Below are 18,678 nucleotides of genomic sequence, written 5' to 3'. Positions count from 1 at the left end.
TTGTATCTATTGTTTGCACGTGTATTGTTGCGGTTGAAGCTCAAGTAGTCATTGACTGGTAGGATATTGTGGATCGAAGGGTTTCTCTTGAAGTTAGAAATGCAGAACCCTGAAGCACAAGATTCTTTGCACAGCACACAGCCTTTAATTAAGTTAATCACTGCTCAAATGTCTCTTATGCCCAATGGCCAAATTGTCTGTTACCTGACCTGGTTTGAGAGAACGAGGTTTGGATTGTTGTTTTTTTTAAATCATTTGCTGCCGCAGGAAGTTAAGACACTCCGACTTAAGAATTTATTACGGGAAAGGAAACACCAGGGGGTGGAACAATATCCCATCCTTTGCAATTAATCCCCATGATGACAGTGCATATCAACCCCGCTCGGCAGCACTTAGGTAAATAAGAATCTGCGGCGGTGTAAATGGGAGAATAATTGCTAGCATATGGCAAACTGCAAAAGTGACAGTGGAGCAGACGGGTTTTCTGGCTGAGCCCCACGACCTGCAGCATTTTCCTTGTAAGAAACTACACAATTTGTGAAAAAGGTGGTGCGATGTCAGGTTAAGCCGTCCGGAAAAAGAGCTTCAGTTTTTGGGCAGGACCCGTGCGCAAGGAATCAGCGGGCCTGAATAGAATCTCCTCTGAGTTTTACATTCGGGGATTTGAAACCTTTACCGTCCTATCGTTGGCTGCCCTGCAACTGAACTGAACGGATGAACTAATATTGACCTGCATGGGGAAGAATTGGTTTTCAAAAACTAAAGAAGGACTAGGGGGTGACATGATAGCAGTGTGAATCCTGCTTCCGGTTTTGGTCGCCACACTATAAAAAATAAAGAGACTCTAGAACAGCGGTTCTCAACCTGTGGGTCGGGACCCCGTTGGGGGTCGAATGACGATTTGCCAGGGGTCGCCTAAGACCATCGGAAATACGGGAAGTATACTTGCGAGTCGAAGAATCGTGCTCCAATGGTTGACTCCACAAGCCAGCTGCAGGCTCTTCAAATCGCTAGCCGAATTCGGCTTCAGGCGCGATGAATTAAAAAAGAGAGAAATCTTTGCTCGGATGTCTCCCTCTCAAGCCAGCTGCAATCACTCCCAATCGCTAGCCTAATCTGGCTTCAGGCGCAATAAACTTAATAGGGGAGGAGTCTCCGCTTTAATGCCTCCGTCCTCAAGGCAATCGCAAGCAGTTCAGATCGCTAGCCAATACGGCTTCAGGTGCGATAAATTCAAAACGAAAATAATTTTATAGTTGGGGTCACCACATCGTGGGGAATTGTATTAAAGGGGTCTCAGCACTATAAAGGTTGAGAACCACTGCTCTAGAAAGAGTGCAGAGAAGAGCAACCAAGATGATTAGGGGACTGGAGGCTAAAACATACAATAAAGGAACTGGGCATGGCTAGTCTAGTGAAGAGAAGGACCAGGGGAGACATGACAGCAGTGTTCCAATATTTGAGGGGCTGCCACAGAGAGGAAGGGGGGGTCAGGCTGCTTTTCCAAGGTACCCGAAGGCCAGACAAGGAATAATGGATGGAAACTGACCAAGGAGAGATACAACCTGGAAATATGGAGAAATTTTCTGACAGTGAGAGCAATCAATCCATGGAACAGAAGTTGCCTTCAGAAGTTGTGGGAGCTTCATCACTGGAAGCGTTCAAGAAGAGACTGGATTGCCATCTGTCAAAAATGGTGTAGGGTCTCCTGCTTGGGTGCCAGGGGTTGGACTAGATGACCTACAAGGTCCCTTCCAACTCTGTTAATATGTTAACCCTATTCTCCAAAGCATCTGAAGGCAGGACAAGAAGCAAGGGATGGAAACTAACCAAGGAGAGAAGCAACCTAGAACTAAGGAGTAATTACCCAGTGGAACAGCTTGCCTCCAGAAGTTGTGGATGCTCCATCACTGGAGGTTTTTAAGAAGAGACTGGACAGCCATTTGTCTAGAATGGTATAGGGCAGGGGTCTCCAACCTTGGCAACTTTAAGCCTGGCGGACTTCAACTCCCAGAATGCCCCAGTCAGCTTTGCTGGCTGGGGAATTCTGGGAGTTGAAGTCCTCCAGGCTTAAAGTTGCCAAGGTTGGAGACCCTGGTATAGGGTCTCTTACTTGAGCAGAGGGTTGGACTGGAAGACCCCCCCCCACAAGGTCCCTTCCAACTCTGTTATTCTGTTAAACTTGACAATGATAATGTAATCACTCACGTTATAGTTCTACATTGTTCCCCACAAACAAGATGCTAATATTCTTTAGGGTGCAAAGAGTACTGGTATCCAATTCGGCATCAGTAAAGTAATAATATGCATATAAAACGTATACCCTTTTCTCCAAAATCCCCACATGTAGAAAGGAAGGGGAGGGGAGGGGAGGAAAGGGAAGAGAAGACATGGATGAAGAAGGGAAGGGAAAGGAAGGGAAGACATGGATGAAGAAGGGAAGGGAAAAGAAGGGAAGACATGAATTAAGAAGGGAAGGAAAAGGAAGGGAAGACATGGATGAAGAAGGGAAGAGAAGACATGGATGAACATGGGAAGGGAAGTCCTTCGGGAGAAGGGCGGTATAGAAATTTAATAAATAAATAAAAATAAAATAAACATGGATGAAGAAGGGAAAGGAAGGGAAGACATGGATGAAGAAGGGAAAGGAAGGGAAGACATAGATGAAGAAAGGGAAGGGAAGGGAAAGGAAGGCATGGATGAGGAAGGGAAGGGAAGGGGATAAATGGATGAAGAAGGGAACGAAAGGGAAGGGAAGGAACTAGAACAGAACAGAACAGAACAGTAGAGTTGGAAGGAACCTTGGAGGTCCTCTTCAAAAACATAAGGATTCTTTGGGAAAGCAAGAACAGTTAAAACAGAACAACAGACCCAAATTCATCGTATAGAGCTGCCTTCCAAATATGAGGGGGGGGAAAGATCCCCATTTCAAGTAATGAATCAATACTACTTTACTTTAACAGCGAACAGCCTGCGAATCCAGACACCCCCTTTGTCTCTATGTTATCCCCAGGGGGTCCTTCTGACCACAATGGAACATTTCAGTTTATTTTGCTGCCATTTTGAGATAAACATTAACCACTTTATAATGCCTTGGTAAGACCACACTTGGAATATTGCATCCAGTTTTGGTCGCCACGATGTAAAAAAGATGCTGAGACTCTAGAAAGAGTGCAGAGAAGAGCAACAAAGATGATTAGGGGACTGGAGGCTAGGACATATGAAGAACGGTTGCAGGAACTGGGCATGGCTAGTTTAATGAAAAGAAGGACTAGGGGAGACAGGATAGAAGTCTTCCAACATCTCAGGGGTTGCCACAAAGAAGAGGGAGTCAAGCTGTTCTCCAAAGCACCTGAGGGTAGAACAAGAAGCAATGGGTGGAAATTAATCAAGGAGAGAAGCAACTTAGAACTAAGGAGAAATTTCCTGACAGTTAGAACAATCAATAAGTGGAACAACTTGCCTGCAGAAGTTGTGAATGCTCCAACACTGGAAATTTTTAAGAAGATGTTGGATAACTATTTGTCTGAAATGGTGTAGGGTTTCCTGCCTGAGCAGGGGGTTGGACTAGAAGACCTCCAAGGTCCCTTCCAACTCTGTTATTATGTTATGTTATGCTAAGTCTGCAGTGTGAGTCTATTGCTGCTTGCCACCCAGAGTCAATGTGTGCGGGTTAGGTAGTCATTTAAATTTATTTAATAAATGATAACATAATTTAAAACAACACACACACACACATATCATTGCATTTTCTCAAAATATATGTGTTTTTTAAAAAAAAAAACTTTGCATAATGTATACTTTTTCTAAAAATCTCCTACAAAGCAACAATTTGGATATTACTTTGGGGAAGATTTAAATCGTTGCAATTTTTCCTCCTAGAATGCATTTATTACCACTGGAGAACTCTGTTGCAAAGGTGGAGGCCTGAACATTTCAAATGTGTTCATTTGTTTTCATTTATTTCTACGCTGAGTTTTAGGGTTGCCTAGTTTACCGTTTACACGATACTGCGGTTTGCTTTAGCAAAAGGGATGAGTAAACTTCAGCTTCTGTGACTTTTGAAAGTGAAAAATTAGGTTTATGGTTTGCAAAAAATTAAAAGAAAAATTGGATTAGATGGGAAAACGTCAGGTAGTCCTTGTCTTACAACCATTGTTTTAGGGCAGCGGTTCTCAACCTGGGGGTCGCGATCCCGTTGGGGGTCGAATGACAATTTGCCAGGGGTCGCCTAAGACCATCGGAAATACGGGAAGTATACTTGCGAGTCGAAGAACCGCGCTCCAATGGTTGACTCCACATGCCAGCTGCAGGCTCTTCAAATTGCGAGCCGAATTCGGCTTCAGAAGCGATGAATTAAAAAAGAGAGAAATCTTTGCTCTGATGTCTCCCTCTCAAGCCAGCTGCAATCACTCCCAATCGCTAGCCTAATCTGGCTTCAGGCGCGATAAACTTAATAGGGGAGGAGTCTCCGCTTTAATGCCTCCGTCCTCAAGGCAATCGCAAGCAGTTCAGATCGCTAGCCAATACGGCTTCAGGCGCGATAAATTCAAAACGAAAATAATTTTACGGTTGGAGGTCGCCACATTGTGGGGAATTATATTAAAGGGGTCGCAGCACTATAAAGGTTGAGAACTACTGTTTTAGGGTTTGAAATGACAACGGCGCTGAAAAAAGTGATTTACGACTGTTTTTCACACATCCATTGCAGCATCAAAATTTGGGCACTTGGCAACTGGCTGGCATTGATAGCAGTTGCGGTATCCCTGGGTCATGGGATCCCCTCTTGCAATTTTCTGACAAGCAAAGTCAATGGGGAAGCCGGATTCACTTTATAACCTTGTTACTCACTTAAACAACTGCAGGGATTCATTTCACAACGGCAGGAAGGACGTTCATAACATGGGGTAAAAATTCATTTCGCAACTGTCTCACTTAGCAACGGAAATTTTGGGCTCGGTCGTGGTCATAAGTCAAGGACTACCTTGTGTACCATTTTTAATACATGTTTTAAGTCACGCCTTCACCGCTGCACGCTACAATGTACCTTTCGGGACATCCATGGGGTTAAGGCTGCCAATCAGATCTCTCACATAAAGCCCGTCCCCTTCGTCTTTACTCAGCCAATTGTTGCACGGGAAATAAAAACGGAGGTGGGGCCTGTTCATGTCTGTCACAATCACACGGTCGAGATACCAGCTGGCGTTCATGCCGGTGTTGTCGTGCTCAATTCTGCAACCAAAAATAGAGAAAGAGAAAGAAGAGAGGGTGCAGGTTGGCCATTGTTTAAAATCTCTATTTTGCAACCTGTTCTGACCCAGCCTTAGTAGAAGAAGCAAGAAACAGACTCCTGGTCACGAAAAAACCCTTCTTGATTTTCCTCTTGTGAATTAATGGCATTCACCCACTGAAAAGTCCAGGCAAAATTTGTTTGTTTGTTTGTTTGTTTGTTTAGTTAAATACATATTAAATAATATATATATATAAGTAGAAGCTTGAATTGAATACATAAAATGAATACAACTAAAGGGCATATTAGGACAGGGACAGTAGGCAAGCTGGTGCTCTTATGCACGTCCCTTACAGACCTCTTAGGAATGGGATGAAGTCAACAGTAGACAGTCTTAAATTAAAGTTTTGGGGATTTTGGGATGAGACCACAGAGTCTGGTAGTGCATTCCATTCTCTGTTACTGAAGTTGTATTTTCTGCAATCGAGATTGGAGCGGTTTACCTTAAGTTTGTGTGCTCGTTGTTGTTGTGGTTGAAGCTGAAGTAGTCATTGACAGGAAGGACATTGTAGCAGATGATTTTATGAGCTATGCTCAGGTCGTACTGAAGGCGGCGTAGTTCTAAATTTTCTAAACCCAGAATTTCAAGTCTGGTGGCATAAGGTATTTTCTTGCAAGCAGAGGAGTGGAGGACTCTTCTTGTGAAATATTTCTGGACGCGCTCAATTGTATTTATGTCCGATATGCAGTTTGGGTTCCAGACAGATGAGCTGTAATCGAGAATTGGTCTAGCAAATGTTTCGTATGCTCTGGTTAGTAGTGTGATCTTTCCGGAGAAGAAGCTACACAAGATTAGGTTTACAACTCTTAATGCCTTTTGGGCGATGTTGTTACAGTAGGCTTTGGCACTTAAATCGTCCTTCAAGGAGTTATCTGGAGTACAGACCTTATCAGTTCCTTGCCATAATTTCAAGGCTGTGAGCTCCCAGCTGAAAGGCTGCAAATTAAGTTCTGGCAAGCAGTCTCTGAGGCATGAAACACAATGAGCAAAATCTTCAGAAATACGAACAGTTGTCTCCTCTGACAACCACTCCCCTTTCCTCCTATTTATTCCCCATCCAGGGAGGGGCCATTCAGTGTCCACGTGTGCTTTGCTTCCAGAGTCGACTCCTTGTCCTCTGTTGTTCACCTCTCCTAACTGCTCTGCACATACGTACATCTGGAACAGGCCCCAGCTGTTCTTCCTCCTCACTCATCTCAGCCTCCAAAGGCAGCTGTCTCTCTGGTGGCTGGGAAATGTCAGACGGCCCTGGCTCTCTCTCTGCATCCGACGCAGAGCATTCATCAGAGCAGTGGTGAAATGCAAATTTTTTTACTACCGCTTCTGTGGGCGTGATGTGCTTAGTGGGCATGGCTTGGTGGGCATGGCAGCGAAAGGATACTGCAAAATCTCCATTCCCACCCCACTCCAGGGGAAGGATACAGCAAAATCTCCATTCCCACCCCACTCTGGGGCCAGCCAGAGGTGGTATTTGCCGGTTCTCTGAACTAATCAAAATTTCCGCTGCCGGTTCTCTGAACTGCTCAAGATTTCTGCTACCGGTTCTCCAGAACCTGCTGGATTTCACCCTGCATCAGAGCCTTCCCCAGACTCCAGCATCAGCCCAAGTTCCTCCCCAACCTCCTCATCCTCTGAGTCTGCCGCCAGCTCAGCGAGCCACGACACAACCTGCTGCTCTCAGATGCATGAGAACCGCAGATCCCATAATCCCCTTTCTTCACTGGCTGAGAATGCTGGGAATTGTAATACAACTGGAGGATACCTGATTGTGGGAAGTTGTGGCACATTTCCCTTTTATCATAGCACTTTTGGCAACAGCTGCACAGACTTCAGAAATACGGAGTCAAGACTCTGAAGTAACGATTTACCTCTTGAATTCAACTCAACAAAGACTTATGCAAACTTCTCTCTACAAAGGCAATTCGGCTGGTTTCATATTTTTATGTTTTTGAAGTGACAAGCACTTTGAACATCTATGTATTATCAAAGAGGGAGGGGGGATTTTGGGAGAAATCTGGAATGGGTACTAAAAATTTGCAGTTGAGAGTTAAAAGTTTCAGCTCCTAAACTTCTGACTTAGTTTTCATTACATGAAAACCATGAGAGGACTAAGAATCTACAAAATAATATAAAGTTACTTTTGTCTAGGCTCCAAAGTATCACACTTAATGGATATGGCCTAGATATTAATATATAGAATACTTATTTCCTTTTTATGAACCCACATATTTTAAAATGTAATATGTAATTTAATATACGTATGACTTCTTGAATTTCTTATTCCTTACAAAATCGACCACACATCTCCATCTTATGCGTATAATAATAATAATAATAATAATAATAATAATAATAATAATAATAATAATAATAATAATAATAATAATAATGTTTTAATTTGTATACCGCCCTTCTCCCAAAGGACTCAGGGCGGTGAACAGGCAAGTAAAATACAAACAGAAACATACACCATAATTAAAACAACCCTTAAAAAACTGATTCAAATTTGCCAGAAAATTTAAAATAACATTACACCCCATAAAAAATTACAGAAATTTAAAACCCATTAAAATTTAAAATTTAAAATCAGGCCAGTCCAGCCATATGAAATAAATAGGTTTTAAGTTCGCGGCGAAAGGTCCTAAGGTCAGGTAGTTGTCGAAGCCCGAGGGGAAGCTCGTTCCACAGGGTAGGAGCCCCCACAGAGAAGGGTACAGTATCATATTATTATGTGTTCTTCCCATACATGTTTCTGCTGCTATCCCTGTATTTCATGCCATATACTCAATCAGAATAGAGCTGGAAAGGGACTTTGGAGATCTTCTAGTCCAACCCCCTGCTCAAGCAGGAGACCCTATAGATCAGGGCTATCAAACTCACGGCCCGTGAACTGGATGCGTCATGCGCTGGCCACGCCCATGCCCGGTTTAGCGAAGGGGGGGGAAGTCCCAGTATGTCACATGACGACATGAGTTTGACGCCCCTGCTATAGATCAAAGGAATATTACAAATCTTTCAGAAGAACATAAAATCTAGGAAATGACAGACTGAGCCTGAGGGAGGGGTCAAATATGTTATCAGTCTTGAGTCCCTTTGTGACCATAAGAGATCTAAGACCAAATTTAGGAAATATTTTGTATTAGATATATTTTTGAAGGAGAGGGGAATTGAGAGTGTGATTATGTGTGGAGTGACTAGAGATTATAATTTAAGACTTATTTTGGATTATGATTGTTAGTTTTGATACCCTGCATTTTGTTCTGGGAAGTCGGGGGTGGGGGGTAAGGGGGAGGGGAACTGGGGGGTTGAGGGTAGAGGATGGAGTGATGGTTAATGTACTGGGATTATTGAAGGTGTATAAATATAATTAATGTAGGGTCGGGTCTGCCCAGCTACCATTTCAGAATGGTGGGGAGGGAGAAAGGAGGAGAGAGGAGGACGTAGGAAAGAGGAGAAGAGGGGTAGAAGAGGGAGAAGAGGAAGGAAGAGGGGTAGAAGAGGGAGAAGGAAGGTGTAGGGTGGAGGGAGGAGAGGATGTAGATAAGAGAAGGGGAGAAAGCTCTGGAAAGTAGAAGAAGGTAGAAGAGGGAAGAGAGTTAAAAGGAGGGGGTGCTGACTGGGCAAGCCGGACTAATTGTATATGACTGTACATTGGATGAGTTGTTGGATATGAATGTAAAAATAAAACTTTTTTATAAAAAAAAAGAGATCCAAGACCAACCCACTTTGAATTCTGTTGACTCTTATCTACTGCCAACTTACTTGGACCATTAGTAGTTCCGGTGGAAAGTGTTAGCATTCAATAAACCTATATTAATGCAACTGACCACATGCGTCCAAATGTTTATTTGTGTTGTTTTAAAAATTTTATTAACCTTTTAAAAACTAAATAGTGCTGATTTCTTTTGTATTTAGTTATTTAGCTATTTAGCTATTATTTAGTTATTTAGTTATTAGTTAGTTAGTTAGTTAGTTAGTTAGTTAGTTAGTTAGTTAGTTGACACCCATCCCGCTGTGGGGCTCTGCTACAATGGGGAGTAAAATGGGGGGGGGGAATAATAATAAAATGTAAACATAACTATAGCAAAGCAATGAAATAATTAAAAAAACAAAGAAATAGAATACTATATTTTAAAATATGAGTGGGGGGCAGAAAGCACAAAGGGTGGAGTCAAATAATTATTTTTATTTATTAGAAAATTTATATTGCCGCCTATTCACACATGATAACTTAAGGTGGCTTTCAGGGGTATAAAAATATCATATATATAAAAAATATAACTAATAAAAGAAAATAATCAAATAATAAATTAACAAAATAATGTAATAGCCCCTCACCCCGGTGACAACACATCACACCAGCCATATAATGGGCTCCATCCCACTCTGGATTCCCCAGGCCCGCTGGCAGGACCAGGTTGTCAGCGCCTTCGTGAAGAGTGCTACAATGTGGCCAATGGTGAGCTGCTGCCGGTTCGGATCGGTTCAGGCGAACCGGTAGCTCGGACCAGTGGCTGGCCAGGCCCACCCACCCTGGCATTACCATGTCCTATATAACTGCCGGTTTTTCAATGCCGCACACATGCGTGGAAGGCACCTGCGCTCACATTTTCAGTTCCGGCTGAACGTGTTGTAACACCCGGCAGCAGCCCACCACTGGTGGTGTTCTGTCCTCCTCCGCTTCCGTCCGAATGATGGCTTAATTAGCCGGCACTATCAGCTCTGGCAGCAAAAGAGCCAGAGTATGCCAAGAGCCTCCGTTATCTTCCACGACGCTGGTGAGTCACAAACTTCAGCTCTAGTCAATTAGTGGATTTGCCTTTACAAAGAGACACACCAGCTCTTGCTGCCTTTTATATCCTGTGAGGTGTGGCTCCATGACTCAGCACTTCCTAGGCCTGCCCCACCCTTGCTTCTGTAGTTCCCTCCTCTCCTGCCTACGAAACCTAGGATTCAACCAAGCCTGATTGCTGTCAGCTGGGTCTGCAGGTGTGGCCTGGGGGGGGAAGAGTCAGGGGATGGAGGCCTCCTTATTTCTTCCACCTGGCCTGCTTCTGGCTCCTGGAGCTGAGCCAGGGGAGCCGGTGCTCCTGAGGTAAGTCCTGACGGCCCTTCCCCCTCACTTTCCAAGTCACTTTCTGGCAGCAGGGCCGGCTCGGGAGGCACAGACACAACAGGTGGGGGCCATTCTAATCTCTGGGGGAATGATGTTCCAGAGAGAGGGAGCCACCATAGAGAAGGCCCTTCTTCTGGGTCCCACCAGGTGTATCTCCCTAGGGGACGGGACCCACAACATTCCTTGCCTCCCTGTTCTGATAGGTCAGGTAGATGTAACCAGCAAGAGATGGTCCCTCAGATAACCCGGTCCCAAGCCATGAAGGGCTTTAAAGCTGATAGCCAGCACTTTGAATTGCACCCAGAAGCAAATCGGCAACCAATGCAGTTCCCGCAGGAGAGGTGATGTATGTGCACACCGAGGTCTACACAAAACCATGTGGGCCGCTGCATTTTGCACCAACTGGAGCTCCTGGATGCTCTTCAAAGGCAGCCCCATGTAGAGCATAATTAGTCAAGTAGCCACCCTTTAGGTTGGCCTTAATCTTCTGATAATACCTTATTTTCCGGATGGCTCCAACGTTATTGGTTTTCACTCGAAATACATCTGTTTTGCTTCTTTCAAAGGCAGAACTGCTCCTGAAATAGAAGGGTCATCACAATGAAATATAATGAAATCAGTACACTCTACATATGGGACAGTAACTGTGGAAGCCTCTAGATCGGGGGTCTCCAAATTTGGCCACTTTTAAGACTTGTGGACTTCAACTCCCAGAATTCCCCAGCCAGCCATTCAGCCAGACTTCAACTCCCAGAATTCCTCAGCCAATTCAGAATTCTTCAGTCGTGGCTGGCTGAGGAATTCTGGGAGTTGAAGTCTTAAAGTTGCTCAGATTCCTCAGCCAGCCATTCAGCCAGAACTTCAACTCCCAGAATTGCTCAGCCAACTCAGAATACAGAAGATTCTTAAAGCGAATGTAAGAATGAAACCAGAGACATTTTTTTTTTTATGCTTTAATGGACCAAATCTGGAACCTTTCTGTTATAGGTGTTGAAAGCAGCCAGCATGCTTCATGCACTAAAATGGAAAGTTAACTTTAATTCCCACCAGGAATGAATGGCTGGGAATACTGATGGAATTTTTATTTAGCAATTTAACAGAGACGGCTAAATTAACCGCTCTGATCAAAGAAAAGAACACATCCAACTTTGTTTCTTCTTGGAAACTACTTCTAGATTTTGTGCTTGAGATGGAAAAAAAATGATTTATTTAATTTTTTTTTGCTGATTAGATACATTTGTTGTTATGGAAATGGCTCGTACATATCCAGTATGTAAAAATAAAAAACTGAGGCTGTAATGTCATTATTTTATTCTACTGGGCTAAAAATAGTCAGAAGTCAATGCTTTTCATTCTTTTTTCGCCTTTGCCCTACGAACAGAATAGAATAGAATAGAATAGAATAGAATAGAATAGAATAGAATAGAATAGAATAGAATAGAATAGAATAGCAGAGTTGAAAGGGACCTTGGAGGTCTTCTAGTCCAACCCTCTGCTTAGGCAGGAAACCCTACACCACTTCAGACAAATGGTTATGCAACATCTTCTTAAAAGCTTCCAGTGTTGGAGCATTTACAACTTCTGGAGGCAAAGTTGTTCCATTTCTTTCTCTCTCTTTTTCCCTTCTCCATTTTCCCACTATTTTCACCTTCATTTTTTTTATTTTATATTTTGATAAGCTTAATAAAAATTAAAAGATTCCTCTACCAGTCATCATTGGCATCCTTCAGTCTCAAAAGACTATGGTATCGTGCTCTGGAAAGAGATCCTAAAACAGCATCTAGTGTGACTAAAAACTCTACCAGTAAACTCACAGAATCATCTATTGTAATGTCCTTCCTGTTAAAGACTACTTCAGCTTTAATTGCAATAATACTAGAGCAACTAATAGATTTAAACTTAATGTTAACCGCTTTAATCTAGATTGCAGAAAATATGACTTCTGCAACGGAATCATCAGTGCTTGGAACACTTTACCTAACTCTGTGGTCTCTTCCCATAATCCTAAAAGTTTTATCCCAAAACTTTCTACTATTGACCTCACCCCATTCCTAAGAGAACCATAAGGGGCGTGCATAAGCGCACAAAGGTGCATACCGTTCCTGTCCTATTGTTTTTCTTTTCTTCTTCCTATATATATGCTTATACCTCCTTATATTTACCCATATATGTGTTTATTTACTATATAATCTTTTTGTATGATTCCTACATATATTGTTGTGACAAAATAAAATAAATAAATAAATAAATAAATATCAGGATTGCAAGAATCCCGATGACCATTAGAGAGCAGCCAACAAAATTTCTGCCTTTCTTTGCTGCCATCTAGTGGTCATATGTTTTTTTGCAGCTGAGATACAATAGGTTTCCCCAAGTTTTATCCTTCAAATATGCCAAGAAAGCATGAATCCCCCCTTTAGCATTTCTGAACTATTTTACAATATTTTCACTTTTCAGCAGATTTGCTCAGAAATGAAGGTTTTTTTGAGAGAAAAATTTAAGAGCCGTACCTGTTGCAGAGATCCAGAAAGTCCTCGGCATACAACCATTTGTTTAGTGAGTGAAGTTACAACGGCACTGAAGGAAGTGACTTATATGACCATTTCTCACACTTACAACCGTTGAAGCATCCCCATGGTCACGTCATCAAAAAGTGAATGCTGGGGAAACGGTTTCATATTTCTGACGGTTGCAATGTCCTGGGGGGGGGGGGTCACGTGATCCCGTTTTGCGACCTTTTGACAAGCCAAGTCCATGGGGAAGCCGGATTCGCTTAACAACGGTGTTACTAACTGAACAACTGCAGTGATTCACTTAATATCTGTGGCAAGAAAGGTGTTGTGTCTTGCCCGCCCTCAGAGCAGCCGGGGCCTTCTTACCTGCTCCCGAACACTGAGGAATGTATGCCTCCCGGCCCAAGTCCTGGCTCCATGCCCACACAAACTGCAGAAGAAGGAGCATCTCCCGGCCCCAGCCCTGACTCCATGCCCAGGCAAACGGAGCAGCTAGACCCCTCCCCCTCCTCCACAGCATGTGAGCCTGAGGAAAGTTTATTTCCAACAGCTGCTGATTGGAGTGACCCTCGCATCAGAAGATTGGATAGGCGGAGGCAACAGAGGGAAGGGAGGGGCAGGCCTTAATGAGTGCTGAGTCATGGAGCCACACCCCATGGCCTATATAAAGGATCTACTTTCTGGCAGTCTCTGAGTCAGGCAAAAGTCGAACTTATCTTGCTGAAATCACTTTCTGGTCTCCTGCCTGCTCTGAGGACTTTGCTAGGACTTTGGGCAGAGCTGCAGAGGCAAGCCTGATTCGGATTTCCCTGACCCGGCCGTCAGCGGAGGAGTGGGACACGACAAAAGGTCGTAAAATGGGGCAAATTTTACTTAACAATCCTCTCGCTTCACAACAGCAGTGTTGAGATAAATTGTAGTCATAAGTCAAGGACTATCTATATAGAAAGAAAGAAGATACGCAGTTACAGTATAATGTCTAGAATTTTCCAAGGTGTAGCTGCATCCAAAGGAACACAAGCAAGCTTGCTGTGAAAAATATTTCATCATTTATTTATATATATATATTTTGCTTTATACAGGTAGTCCTCGACTTACGACCACAATTGAGCCCAAAATTTCTGTTGCTAAGTGAAACATTTGTTAAGGAAGTTTTGCCCCATTTTATGAATTTTCTCACCGCTGTTGTTCAGTGAATCACTGCAATTGTTAAGTTAGTAACACGGTTGTTAAGTGAATCCGGCTTCCCCATTGACTTGGCTTTCCAGAAGGTCGCAAAAGCGGATCACATGACCCCCCGGGACGCTGCAACCGTCATAAATAGGAACCAGTGGCCAAGCGTCCAAATTTGGATCATTTGACCATGGGTCATTAGTCGCTATTTTCAGTGCTGTTGTAACTACAAATGGTCACTAAATGAATTGTTGTAAGTCGAGGAGTACCCATAGTTACGTCCCCATTAAGAAAGCCCTTTGGTGCTTTCTGGATATTTTGCATTTTACTCTCATCCCTCCAGCTGGCCTCATAAACAGTGAGGCTCAATGGGAAACAGATGTGCCTAGCACATCTGGAGGGAAACAGATTGCCAGTACTTGTGATAATGTAAACATTTACTGCTTCACACAAGTCATTTGTCAGCCAGAGTTCACCATATGCGCTTGTGATAACTACCATGGCATTCTCCACCTTACAAATGTTCACATTACTAGAAAGGTAATATTTCGTAAACGATGTAGGAATTTTATTACAAATAAGCAGTTATTAATTAATTATTTTAATTATGGTTATTATGAATATCACTTTCACTGTCAGGTTATTTAATATTGTTGTGTCTTGCCCGCTCTCACCACAGCCGGGGCCTTCTTATCTGCTTCCGAACACGGAGGAATGTCCTAGTATGCCTCCCGGCCCCAGCCCTGGCTCCATGCCCAGACAGGCTGAGGAGGAGGAAGTACCTCCAGCCCCCAGCTCTGGCTCCATGCCCAGGCAAACAGAGCAACTAGACCCCTCCCCCTCCTCCACAGCATGTGAGCCTGAGGGAGGTCAATTGCCAACAGCTGCAGACTGGAGTGACCCTCGCGTCAGAAGACTTGATAGACGGAGGCAACAGAAGGAAGGGAGGGGCAGGCCTGGATAAGTGCTGAGTCATGGAGCCACACCCCATGGCCTATATAAAGGATCTGCTTTCTGGCATTCTCTGAGTCAGGCAAAGTCTAAACATATCTTGCTGAAGTCACTTTCTGGTCTCCTGCCTGCCCTGAGGACTTTGGCAGAGCTGCAGAGGCACGCCTGATTCGGATTTCCCTGACCCGGCCGTCAGTGGAGGAGTGGGACACGACAAATAGTCTGTCCCAACCAATGGATCCAAACAAGACACTGCTCATTAAGAATTAATTTAAAGAAGAAAAAATTGTATGAATAAACAATTAAAAAAAAAAGTATATTTAAAGTGTGTGGGGGGGTAACCCAGTGGTTTAATTAAACAATTTTCAAAGTCTAGCACAGGGGTGTGAAACTCAAGGCCCGAGGGCCGGATCCAGCCCATGAGTTGCTTAGATCTGGCCCGTGTGGCTGCCCTGGAAACAGGGAAGGTGTCGTGTCCCACTCCCCCTCCGACGACCGGGTCTAGGAAGTCCGTATCAGGCGTGGCAACGAAGCCTCTGCAGCTTTGCCAAATTCCTCCGAGGTTTCTCAGGGCAGGCAGGAGTCCAAGTTGTGACTTCAGCAAACTAGATGAGACTTTGCTTGACTCAAAGTTGGAATGCCAAAAGCAGGTCTTTTATATAGGCTGTGGGGTGTGGCTCCATGACTCAGCATTTATCCAGGCCTGCCCCTCCCTTCCTTCTGCTGGCGTCGCCTCTCAGATCTCCGGAAGCGAGGATCCTCCCATTTTGAATAGTCTTCTGCTGTTTGAGAAAGGGAGGAGTCAGAAGGAGTAGGCCCGAGTAATCCGTGGCTGACTTCCTCTGATGGCTGAGCCAAAGGAACACACGCCGTATGAGTGAGGTTTGTTTGTTCATTCCTGACATCCTGTCCGGGCATGGGGCCAGGGCCAGGGGCTGGAGGCATGACAGGCCGTTCATCTTCATTATCAGACTCGGAGTCTGATAGCAGGCCCGGGAGGAGACGGGAGGGGCCCGGCTGAGGAGAGGAGGGAGGACGAGGCACAACAGAAGGGCTGGCCCGCGGTGCCTCTGCCAGTGAAAACGGACCCTCGTGAGGGTCAAGCGAGGCCCTCCTGACCTCTGTTTTCCCCGGCAGAGGGTTACAAGAGGCCATCGTAGATGAAAACAGAGCTCGGAAGCCCGTTTTCATTGGCAGAGTGCTTGGGCCACCACAGGCACCTCTGACACGAGTGATGTTGAGCTGGCCGTGGCCAATCTGGCCACGGCTACCCCGGCCCCCAGAGCAGAGGTGGGATGCTGCCTGTTCAGATTGGTTCCAGAGGTAGGTTTCAAAAATGTTTACTACCAGTTCTGTGGGTGTGGCTTGGTGGGCATGGCATGGCTTGGTGGGCGTGGCAGGGGAGGGATACTGTAAAATCTCCATTCCCACCCCACTCCAGGGGAAGGTTACTGCAAAATCCCCATTTCCTACCACTCAGCTGGGACTCGGGAGGCAGAGAATAGATGGGGGTGCGGCCAGTCAGAATTTTTACTACCGGTTCTCCGAACTACCCCAAATTTCTGCTACCGATTCTCCAGAACTGGTCAGAACCTGCTAAAACCCACCACTGATTGGTTCGCCCGAACCGGGAGTTCTGATTCTGCGTGGGTCGGAGAACCAGTACATCAAACCACCGTCTGGCCCTGGCCCCGCCCATTTTTCAGGCCGTTTTCCCACCCAAAATTGGCCTGAAAAAAAGCCTTATAATGGCCTGGAAAACGGCCTGAAAAATGCCCACAAAACAGGCTGTTTTTCAGGCCATTTTCAGGCTGCTTTTCCCACCAAAATCGGCCTGGAAAACAGCCCAAAAATTGCCCAGAAAACAGCTTACCCAGCTTCTCTTCCTCATGCAGCCAGATTTCCCAGTGTAGTTTGATGCAGTCTCTCTCTCTCTCTCTCTCTCTCTGTCTCTCTCTCTCTCTCTCTCTCTCTTACACACACACACACACACACACACACACAGAGAGAGAGAGAGACAGGTTGGATTTTCTTTCCTCCCGCCACCCCACCGGAGATCCCTGCATTTTCTCCCTAACCAGGTCTGTCCCATACAGGTACGACCCACACAAGTGATGTAGAGTTGGCCATGCCCACTCAGTCACATGACACCACCACCCCATTACGGCCACCCCAGAGGTGGGTTTCAGCAAGTTCTGACCAGCAAGTTCTGGAGAACCAGTAGCGGAAATTTCGAGTAGTTTGCAGAACCGGTATTAAAAATTCTGACTGGCCTCGCCCCCATCTATTCTCTGCCTCCTGAGTCCCAGCTGATCGGGAGGAAATGGGGATTTTGCAGTAACCTTCCCCCAGAGTAGGGTGGAAATGGAGATTTTACAGTATCCTTCATTTACATTTACAAATGGGTATTTCTGCTTAAGGCACTGATGGCTAACCTTGTTGTGACTCGTCCTCCCTCCTCTCGTCAGCCAGGCCCCTCCTGTCCCCAACCGGGCCTTTTATCAGACTCCGAGTCTGATAATGAAGATGAACGGCCTGTCATGACTCCATCCCCCGGCCCTGGCCCCATGCCCGGAGATGATTCAAGGAGTGAAAGGAGAAGCCCAATAAACCTCACTCATACAGCGTGTGTTCCTTTGGCTCAGCCTTCAGAGCAGGAAGCCAGCCAGGTGGTGGAATTACCCGGGCCTATCCCTCTGACCCCTTCCTTTCCCAGACGCTGACAGCAGATCCAGCTGGAGACAATTCAGCGTGGGTGGACCCTCGCTTCCGGAGATCTGAGAGGCGACGCCAGCAGAAGGAAGGGTGGGGCAGGCCTAGATAAATGCTGAGTCATGGAGCCACACCCCACAGCCTATATAAAGGACCTGCTTTTGGCATTCCAACCTTGAGTCAAGCAAAGTCTTAGCTAGTTTGCTGATATCAGACACTATCGCTGAAGTCACAACTTGGACTCCTGCCTGCCCTGATAAACCTCGAAGGAACTTGGCAAGCTGCAGAGGCTTTGTTGCCAAGTTTGTTACGGACTTCCTTGACTCGTTCATTGGAGTGGGGATGGGACACGACAAACCTTTTCTGGACCAAGCACCCAAAGTGCATGTCTGCGCATGTGAATGCATGTGTGCACACCCAAACCCTCAAAGTGCAATGTGTGTGTGGCCCCCATGAATGCATCCTACCTCCCTGCATGTGCACACAGGCCCCTTGCACACTCCCCACCCCCCATGCATGCTGCTCGGCAGAGACCCAAAGATCAGCTGGCTGGCAAGAGCCACGCACGCATACGCGGTGGAACTGAACTGGGGTGATGCCTCGCGTGCCCACAGAGAGGGCACTGCGTGCCAACTCCGGCACATGTGCCATAGGTTCACCATCACGGGCTTAAGGTATAACACTCGGGAGAAGATAAATATACCAGGATACGTGAAGTAATAGGCATATAGTTATGGACATGCTTTTAAGGGAATCAGCCAAATTTAAGCTTAAAATCAGAACATCTTCAGTTTAAATGCAGTGCAATTCAGCTGGCCAGAACTGGAGTAATGCAGAGAGGGAGAGAGAGAAAACTCCTCTAGGAAAATATTTAAATAGCTTAAGACAAGATGTATACTGTTTAAAATAATTGCAGCAGGCA

The 18,678-nt window shown here is 45.1% G+C and overlaps 1 protein-coding gene across 1 annotated transcript in view; it reads right to left on the bottom strand.

The window, feature by feature from the left end:
• Positions 1-18,678, bottom strand: part of LOXHD1 (lipoxygenase homology PLAT domains 1) — a 285,489-nt gene that overhangs the window by 252,953 nt on the left and 13,858 nt on the right. The window contains exons 3-4 of the mRNA XM_058168108.1: positions 10,905-10,985; positions 5,048-5,232 (exon numbers count right to left, since the gene is read on the bottom strand). Of these exons, the coding sequence (XP_058024091.1) occupies positions 5,048-5,232; positions 10,905-10,985 (266 nt within the window). The remainder of the gene's footprint in view (positions 1-5,047; positions 5,233-10,904; positions 10,986-18,678) is intronic.

This window comes from Ahaetulla prasina, chromosome 2 (assembly GCF_028640845.1).
Source record: "Ahaetulla prasina isolate Xishuangbanna chromosome 2, ASM2864084v1, whole genome shotgun sequence".
Lineage (NCBI taxonomy): Eukaryota > Metazoa > Chordata > Lepidosauria > Squamata > Colubridae > Ahaetulla > Ahaetulla prasina.
Note: the sequence above shows the minus strand (reverse complement) of the source record. Positions and strands in the feature narration are given on the sequence as shown.